Genomic DNA, 10,402 nt, shown 5'->3' on the forward strand with positions numbered 1-10,402 from the left:
TGATTGAAGAAAAAAAATACCTGACCATAAATCACGTTTTACTTCAATACCTTTTGAAAATTGATGAAATTTGTTGAATTTTCATCTATTTGTCTCAGTTTTGTTGTTAATAAGGAATCTCTCATATTCGTGACGCTAACTAATCAAAAATTGATGATCTGCTTGATACTGAAAAGAAGGAACTTTGGTTTTTTTTTTTAATGAAACTGCTGTAAACCAAATGTAGTGGTCAAGGTCGTCCATAAACAAACGTGCACGTGCGTTTTTGTATCACCGTGTCCATTTGTGTATAATCCGGACAAGATCCGGTTAGTATTTACGTGATTTTTGCACGCATTTGTTTTGTTTATGTTGTGATTTTAATTTCATTGCGATTTTATTTTTTTGTACATTTAGTTAAATAATTTAACGCACGTGTGTATATATGTACTGCCAAAGACCATTCGTGAAATGGCTGGAGATCCCTGGCCAAAGTTCGATGGGCTGTCGTAAGAAGGTCCAGTGGGTGCCAAATATATTTTTTCCATCGCCAACGTGTGATACATGGCTATATGTAGTAACTGGAATAAGTTAGCTCCATGTAACGAGAGGGGAAAAAAAAGAAATTTTGGAGGAAAAAATTATTTATCTAGTAATATAGGCAAAACGCTTTCCCAGTGAAATTTTCAACGGAAAAAAAAAGGTTACCATATCGTAACTTTGATGTGATGGTTATACCATAGCTAACGTGTACATAACTATCATAAAAAAGTATGCCAATTGGCGATGACCCTGAATCATGCCTTTTCGGACATTGGCCTGGAATCTCTAGCTACTTTGTGAACTGGTTGGCAAAAGCCTGGAATTTTGGACATTGGCCAATTTAATTTGCAACATCTGAGAGACGTTGTAGATTATGGTACTCAACTGTTGTGGAAATATTGAAGTTCGACCTCAAAAAATTTTCCATTTGGATTGGATTTTAAATTCGTTGGCGCAAGGACCAATTTGGTCAAACTGCACCAAAACAAATGATAATATAAAAATTGTTCTTTGGTCATGTCAAAAAAACTAAAACTGTCCATGATAAAAAGTGCTGTGAAATTGTGTGGCCTTGATGAATTTAAAAATGCGAGATGCATCGCAATGGTCAGATAAAATGTCATGAAGTGGGAGATGATTCTGACCAAAAGTGGTCGTAAAATGATGACGATGATGCGAACAAGTAAAAGCATGAGCAATGGTCAATGGACTTTGACAATGTGGGCACTGCGGTTGACTCTCCTGTAATTATTGTAATTGTTCAATAATCTTTCTAGAATTGATGTAAATACTTGTACATAATCTGTTTTCATTTCTTTTCTTCTATTTTTGCATCTTACTAATTCCACTGTTGTTTATAACGGATTTGGTGAATTTCTCTGCTCAATTTGACACCCTATGAATGGTTGTTGATTTTTTTCCCTTGTATATAGTGATTTTCTCTTATTTTTCATTGAGCACTTACTGAATAGAACTCATATCTTGTCGTATATTTTAATATTTTTTGTAAATTTTCATGTGTAAATTTTTGATTATCATACTATGGTGTATGACTAGTTTATTTGAGTAACATCTAACTAAAGGAGTTTTTTGCACTACGATACCTGTGTAGTGTTTTTCCCCTCTTTCTTTCCAACCTGATTGAGATGTGGCTGCTGACTGGTGCCTGTGGTTTTGTTCTAAAGGAGGAATGTTGATTGTTGAGGCGACATTGAGTGCTTTGGCTTAACTTACAAAATCGATTTGTCAGGATATGTCTTCTCTTTTTTTTTCTTTTTCCATCACATACATGCACTTCACTTTTTTACACTTTCATTTCTTTCTTTCTTCACTCTTCAAGAGGCCTTTCTGGCCAGTTCGTATGCCGACAGTTGTCCCTATATAGGATGGGAATCGGCCAAAAATTCCATGCTGGTCTGGTTTTAATTTTCGACAAAACTGACCGATTCGCAAATTGCCCAATTTTAAACTTTGGCAGTAACATATATAGTGAGCCAGTCTCCTATTTGAAAAAGTCTTTCCGCAGAGAGCGGGCACGTCTACAACATGATACTGACAAAACATGAAAATCTAAGCATTTTCATCTTTGCTTCAGAAAATGGAAGCCAGATGGCGGCATGAACACTAAACAAGCACAACTCAACAACATAAATACCTTATGGCCAAGCACACACTCAGAACACACATTCCGGCATGTGCCGATTCATTAGAGATTCCGTAGAGGAATGTGTACGAGGTGCATGTTCGGTTAAATAGTAGTAGTAACATATATACAGGATAAACTTCACTTTCTCTCCTATCTTTAACAGTTTTCAAGTGATGGAGTTATGATGGATAGAAGGGATATGCGTCAATTCTAAAAAAAAAAAAACCCATGTACATTTGCGAAGTTCGTGAATGACGTATGCACAAACGAAGCACATATTTTGAAAGAGCAGAAAAAATCCTATAAGATTATATCATTTTAGAACAGCTATAGTGTGTATGCATGTATAACAACTTTGGGCGATGTGCTGATTTTTTCTATGGCGAGAAAAATCATGACGAGAAGGTGCAAGACTGAAACAGGTTTGATTATACTATAGCTGTTCCAAGGTATATACGATACAATGCATAATGATAAAAAAACCCTTCAAAATGTGCCTGTAAACTAATGGACTCTAAATGCCTATAGCGAACTGTAAAGATAATGTCACACCTTCTGACGATAACCAATAGCAAAAAATTAAATAGCAACCCAGAAGCCGAAGGAATAATAAATGCAAAATATAAACGCCAAAGGAAGAAAATGGCTCATTATCATGACCAGGAAGATAAGCACCAACAGGCTAGATAGGTAGTCGGCAAAGAAAAAAAAGGATTATACTATAACTGTTCTACTATTTCCATCAGAATATCTAGATTTAATGGTGAGCTACAAGCGCTGAGAGAGATAGGCAAAGGGCAAAATCAAATTGCCATCAAAATCTATAACTGCCGATTCTGCAAATACCCCTGCAGCTACAATCAGTCAACTTCACCAATAGCTTGTTTATTCCATTATCTTTTGAAGAAGCCCACAATAAACCATATTGGTGTTCTAGTTCAGGAGAAATTTAGCCTTGTGTTTACGAAGTATCGCTGAAATCTGCATTCTTCGAAGTAGACAGTGAATTTCGCTGACAATTTGATTTTGCACTTTGCCACTATGTCAGCGCTTGTAGCTCATCATTAAGTGTGATTATCCTAATAGAAATGGTGTCACTTTATATGATTTCTTTGTGCAAAATCTGTAATCGCTGATTTCAGTGATGTATCGCAAACAAAAGGGCAATTATTCCAACTCTAGAACACTGGTGTGGTTTATTGTAGGCTCTTTCGAAAGCTGGTGAAATGTAAAGTTTTTAGTAAATTTCATTGTTAGTATCTAGAGTGCAGAATCTGTGATTCCAGATATTGGCGACAGTTCAATTTTACACTTTGGCAATAATTCAGCGCTTGTATTTCCCACATTAAATCCAAATATCTTGATGGAAATAGTGTCATTTTATAACAGTGTTTCTCAACCACTGGGTCCTGACAGAAGTCACGCCGCACCGTGAATGATTCACAGTTTAATTTTTCCCAATCATTTCTCGTTAGTTGTGTGTATGACCAACCCTTTCACTAACACAAAAGAGATTCACTGTGCCCCGCAGTCTTCCAAAGATTGAGAACCACTGCTGTATAGGATCTTTTGTTTTTTCGAAATATGTGCTTAGTTTACATGTTGGTTTCATGAATTCAGGTTTTTCATATGCGACAAATTTTTCTTCTATCTACCGTAAATTGAAAACAGCGGGAAATAGGACAGGGTGCTATGTTTAACGCTCCACTTGGGCTTGTCTATCACCCATCCTTTCATTTTTCAGATTAGGTGGAGTCCAACCTGTATATATGGTGGTAACTCGTACGGTATATCAGGGATGCTCAACCTTTAGCAGAGTGTAGGCGACTTCACTAGTTTGAAAATGTCTGGTGGGCCAATTAAGTTATCTGGAACAACGCTGCAGGTCACTTAAGAGATTTGGAAATGTGCCGTGATTCACACAAGTGATCTGTGAATATCTTGGATCACTAAAGTGACTCATGGCAGTGTGTGTAATGTGCTGTAGACTGCTTAAGTATTCCGGAACTGTGCTGCGAGTCACTCAAGTGATCTGTCAATGTGCTGCACGTCTGCTTGAGTGATCTGAAAATGTTCCACGGTTGGCTTAAATGCTCTGGAATTGTGCCACAAGCTACTTAAGCAATCTCTGCTGGCCATGGGTTGAGCTCAATGGCTGAAAGAGAAGGAGGTTGCAATAAATTTCTTAAAGAGAAATTTTGAGTTTTTAGCCTTCAAATAGCATTGAAATTAACTGCAATTTATTAGAATAACATAACATATTTTCTTCCGATACTTTTTAAAAATTATTTTTTGCATCAAAGAATAAATTTTTGATTGTCTGGGGGAGGGGAGGGCTCGTGCCCGTCCTCTCCAATCCCAATGTGCATTAGGAGGTAGAGGGCAGAGCTAACAAAATTTTGCTGACAAGGGGGAGAGGTGGTCAAAAATGGTTAAAAATCTGCTGACGTAATATTTGAATGGTTCCCAGAGAGCATAGAACTCGCAATTCGGACATCACAGGTTTGATTCCTGCTCGCCGCATCTGTTGCAATTTTTTCTCTTTCTTTCACCTTTTTTTCTTACTCTTCACTCTTGTACTAGACTTCGGTCCCGATAAAATGTCCCCACTCCTTTGAATTACGGCCAACGTTGATTACTATCAGAAATGTTTAGTGACCATATCTGCCACACATGGGATTTACTATGAGATTATTCAATGCAATTGATTCAATGAAATTGAATTCAGTTGATTGAATGCATTCAATCGAATTTACATTATATAAATTCAATTTTAAATAATTAAAATTAAAGTCAATTGAGGGGAATTTAGTTACGTCAATACTAGAAGTTTCGCTTCTATCGAACGAGATTCTCACACAGATTTTTTTTCCCTCTATAGACTTGTCCAAGTTTTGACTAATCTTTTTCTCCTCACCCTTTTTACTATGAGACTTAGGCATGGTTTTTCAGGTTCCCGCCTCAGACGAGATCTTTCACTTTCTTCCTCACTTTTCACAAATCCAAAACATACCCCTATTAGGGCCGTTTTGGACTAGTTAAACTTAAGAAAATATTTAACACTAAGGAGAAAGCATAAACTTGAAGAAAATTCGCGAAGACAAAAAAAAACACAAAGTAGTATGGTTATGAGGTAAGATTACCTGATATGTGCCGCAGGCCACATAAGTGTAGTGTAACTGCAATGTGGGTCACTTAAGTGCTTTAGAACTGTGCCGCTGGCCACTCGATTGGTCTGGAACTGTGCAGTGGGTCACTTAAAGTTACTATATCTGTGGATGTGCCACTTAGTTCATTTTTATAAAATTAGTTTTGGGTCCCATGCCACGTCAGATGACTCCGAGGGCCGCATCTGGCCCACAGGGTACAGGTTGAGCATGTATGCAGTATGCTGTTAATATCTAATATTTTTTGTTGATTTGTGTCTTCTTTGCTACATCAAATTATTTCTCACCCAAAACAATGTGATGCACTAACTTTGTGTTATTTTTCTCACCTTAAAACCCTAGGTTGGTACAAAGTCGAGTTCAACTCTGTGCCCAACTTGCTTCATTTTTCCTCCATCAGGTGCTCAAAATGATGGATGAAGAGAGTTCGGATCCAGCTATCGACAGGTACTTAATCACAGGTTGGCAAAAACATGTGTTTTTCTTCAACGTTATTCCATCGAGTAAGTTTTTGAAAGTTTTTGCTGTGCGAGACGATGATGAGCAGCCGAGTAATCCAACATGGAAGATATTTGTGAGAGGTGCAATTTTAAAACGGAGAAAGAAAGAAAAAAAATGGAAATTTGTGATATATTCCGAACTCTTCTCCAGTCCCAGGAGATGCGTCTTTGTGAAATTCTTCTACAACCTCAGCACTGTGAACGGGGATGAGGTAGTGATGAGGCGCGGGAGGAAGTGCTGCGTCCACGCCGGAAGGCAAATGGAGTACCACATCAACAATGTTCAATTCCATTCCTCCGACAGGATGGTGCTAAACATCACTGTCGTATCAGAGACAGCTGATAGAACAGGACTGGTTGACCTGATGAAAACCGTACGAGAAATTCAGTCAAATTCCCGAGTCCCACTGCATCAAAGTTGTGATGTGGATGTCAAGCCAGAAATTGATGCAGACGGTAATCTAGTCCATCCTTGTGATGGAGAGTCACAGACACATACCGAACAGTGCGATACCTTGAGACGAGAGATGCTTCAATCTTTCAGCAATTACGATCACATTTGGGAAAAGTTCTCGTTCGCTTACGACATTGCGTGCACAGAAGAGAAACCCTGCCTCAAACCCAGAAAACAAACTTTGTCTGCTTTGTGTAAATGGGATGTTACGGGAAAAGTGTCGAGTTGTGGGGATTACGTGGTCTTATCTGTCGAAACAAAGTTATGTTCGAGCCCGAGGAGAGTGGCATTCGTCAAATTTTTGTTCAACATCAGCACGGGACAAGGAAAGACTTTGCAAAACTTTGAGATCAAACGCTGTTATAGAGTCCTTGAGCAGCACACGTGTCAATTGAGAAGCATCCCGAAAGAGAGCGGCAATATTTCACTGAATGTGATAATCATGTCGGACACATTCGATAATGATGAGCACAATCAAAGTATCACCAGCAATAACTCGATTGTTAATTTGGTCAATTCGGATGACGATGATGTCCTTATTGTAGCATCTTGCTCGCAAGAGAGTTCTGTAAATGAGATGCCAATATCAGACATCCGCATCAAAGAAGAAAATGAAGACACAGAGTTTACGATGAATCTTCCAGATAGTTCCTGTGATGGTAACAGTCGCTGGGTTCCTCCTCATCACCGAGACTGTATTTCTTCTTGGGAAAGCTGTGTTTACAATTATAGCATATCCTCTGAAAAAGAACAGCACAGTGTCAGGTGTATGAAGCATTATTACCAACCTGGTGATGCCTCGAACAAATGGCATTTGACAACATCAGTTCGTAACGAAAGGAACGCAGATCCTGATACTTTTTCTATATCCTTAGAATTTGAGTTGAAATCGAGCCTAATGGAAAAGGTGCTGCTGAAACTGATTTTAATCGTAAATACGATAGATGGAATTAAAGTATTTAGAGAAAAATATTGTGCGAGCGTGAAGGAAAGTCTTGTTCACCGTCTCCAAGAGATTCGTCTTCGTCCAGAGAATTCTTCTTTAGAAGTTGTTATAATATCGGAAACTCCAGAGGGTTCAATCGACTCAGGTATGTTTTTTGGTGATATTGAGAACATTTCTTCCGAAACAGATCTCGCCTCTGAAGATCAACAAATCGCCACTGACGGTTCAGTCATCCTCGAGACAAAAGATGTCAAGTTGATCGCTAATGTAAGTAAATTGTCAGAAATTTCACCAGTCATCTGTGATATACTCGAACGCAGCAGTGTGACAGAACTGAGGAAAAGGGCTCAAATTCAGATGACTGAATTCAGCTCAGTTGCTGTTTGCCAATTTTTGGCATATGCGAATGGATCAGGAAGCTTGGAACTCGGGCTGAAATCGGCCAAAGAACTAATGCACTTATCATTCAAGTACAGCATTGACTCACTTAAAGGAGACTGCGAATCATATTTGGTGTCGACATTGAACGAATCAAATGCAATGGATTTATTGCTTCTTGCAGACAGTTTTTCAGCTTTGAAACTGAAACATAAAGCTGTGAGATTCATATGTAAGAATCCGGAGATTTTTGCACAAAATGGTGGGTATGAGGAACTAAACGACAGGCCAGATCTTCTCAAGGAAATACTGATAGGAGTGTCAAGCAAATCGGCCATAAAAAGAAAGTATGTTCAAAAACAGGTTTACTTTTAGTTTTACTTTGCAGTCAGAGATATATTTGGGGGATGGGGGGGGGGGGGAGACTTAGCAGCTATAGACCAGGGCGGCAAAAAATTAGAGGAATGGGTGGTAAAGAAAAGTAGAATGGAATAAGGGCGACGAAACCACAAATCCACCAGGTCAGTGAGTTAGCCACCTTAGAGAGAGTAAAAGCATGTGACTAACCTCCTCCTAACCACATAATGGCCTGCTGCTCTGTCTCAATGAAAAGATTGTAGCAGGTGGTAGAAGAAGACTTATGCTGTGCTGAAAGCTATGCATGTATGTGTCATGAACTTAACATGAAGTCTTTTCAACATGGGGAGATCAGCTCATGTTCATACCTCCAAGTCGGAAACCACAGGAAACAGACTTCAGTCAACCACCACTGTGATGTGACTAACCAAAAGAGCCTTCTATAGGTTGAGGAACTAGGTCAATGTGAGACAAAGTGATTTATTTCAAGGGGGTGTGCAAGCATATAGGTGACCTAGCGAGTGGTCTAGATTGGTGTTTCTTTACAGCCAGGTGCTGGGCATTGACGAGCATGTGAGTGACCAAAAGTCTAGCTTAGAGAGTGTGAAAGTGAACTTTTTGTATGCAGCATGAATTGACTAATGTCATTCATATTAGTCAACTCTGTCACCCATGGTTTGCCCTCTTCGAAAAAATCTTAGTCACTGCCCTGAGATAAGAGAGGGGTAAGAAAAACAAAGACGGAAGAAGACCCCTGTGATAATCCACCCCTGATTTGACACGCTTGAGAAATGGTACTGTCCAACATACCTTTGAGAGTAACATAGTTTAGCTGCTACAACTAGTGCAGTTGTTCATGTATACGTATGGTAACATCATTGTTTGCCACATTCACTATGTTTGTAAGATATTTCTATGCAGTGAAAATGAAATGCTGATTGGAAAGCAAACTGGGTCATTCATTCCGCTTCACTCATAGTTCAAAAAACAGATGGCAGCACGTACATCCAGGGCCACAACTAGATGCTTTGTAACCGGGGGCAAGCTCGCATTTTGACGCCCCTTGTAATGTTAAAGGAGGTTTCAGAATGAAATTTGTACCCCCTCTGGTCTAGCGCCCAGGGCACGAGACCCACCTGTGGCCCTGCGTACATCTAGGGTTACCAATCGTCCTCTTTTAGGAAGACATGTCCTCCTACGTTTTGGAAAATTCAACCTTTTGTTCTTTTCAGGTTTCCGGGAAATTTTTTTTCCCACTTTGAAACACACTGATATGAGGAACTCCAATGTTCCTTCCAAATAAGCTGACCAAATCACAAATAGACAGGGACAACTATACAAACTTGATTACAGAATGAATTATCTTCATTAGCCAAGATATTAAAGTACAATATGCCATTGTATTAAATTTGATTGTCAGGTCAGATTAGCGATAAAAATCTTTCAGTTACATTCTTTTATATTTATTTAAATAATAAATGGCACAATTAAAATTCAATATCACCCATAATCTTATTTTCAATCAAAAACTGTAATTTAGTTATAATTTCAATGAATTTTAAGATAATTCATATTTGGTATTCGGCCAAATAACTATTCCTCCCTTCCCTAGTCATTTATTAGCAGGGCTCGGTTTTTTGTGATCTAAACATGAAACGTTGTTGCTGATTAATTAAGAAATTTGAAATCCAGTTTTTTTAATCTATCAGCAACGATGTCATCTTTAGGCCATAAAAATCCCAGCCATATTTATTAGTAAGTCTTTTCGTCTACTTCTGAAACTATCCGTGAATGAATGTCAATGTATTTAATTTTTGTTTACACCTAAGGAAAAGTACAGAAAAAAAGACTTCGAAAAGAGACAAGAAAGATAGCTTCGTGAGAAATCTTGAAGATGAGTATATGACCAGCGAACAAAATGATGATCCCGCAACCTGACAATTTTTATCAAAGGATTCAGCATACAATCATTTGTGGCAATGCATTTATATTTGTCATTAAAACTTGTTTTTACTTTTCGAAATAGTCATCTTTTTGTTAATTAAATTATATGAAAGATTTATTATATAGCAAATTTATCCACAATTTGATGTTAACTGTTTACAGAATTAGACATTTTCTGAACATTATGCAGAGGTGAGCGTTTAAAGAAAAGTCACCTGGTCTCCACTGTTAATCGAACCCAGGTACACCTCTTGCAATCAGAGTTATAAGGGAGACTGCTCCTCACACCATAATGTGTGAAATAAGGCAGGCCGAGTCATGTTCCCACAAGGTGTGTATAATATCATACTTGCCCGGATTGCAAAAGGTGCAGAGTTCGATTCTCAGTCGAGACAAGATAACTTTTCTTTCAGAGTTCATCTCAGCGAAATATCCATAAAATTTTTGATTCCTTGATGCATTGGGAGTCAATTTGAGTTTTCATTACGA

General features: G+C 38.3%; 1 protein-coding gene across 1 annotated transcript; it reads left to right on the forward strand.

Moving 5' to 3' along the window:
• Positions 1-256: 256 nt before the first annotated feature.
• Positions 257-9,992, forward strand: LOC149070919 (uncharacterized). The gene is made up of 3 exons (XM_089248677.1): positions 257-308; positions 5,677-7,959; positions 9,799-9,992. The coding sequence occupies exons 2-3, from the start codon at positions 5,744-5,746 to the stop codon at positions 9,905-9,907; spliced, it is 2,325 nt and encodes a 774-aa protein (XP_089104803.1). The 5' UTR covers positions 257-308; positions 5,677-5,743; the 3' UTR covers positions 9,908-9,992.
• The last annotated feature ends 410 nt before the right edge of the window (positions 9,993-10,402 follow it).

The sequence above is a fragment of the Pholcus phalangioides genome, unplaced genomic scaffold (genome assembly GCF_987345545.1).
Source record: "Pholcus phalangioides strain wild (caught in Gottingen) unplaced genomic scaffold, Ppha-v1.0 ptg000020l_1, whole genome shotgun sequence".
In the NCBI taxonomy this organism is placed as follows: Eukaryota; Metazoa; Arthropoda; class Arachnida; order Araneae; family Pholcidae; genus Pholcus; species Pholcus phalangioides.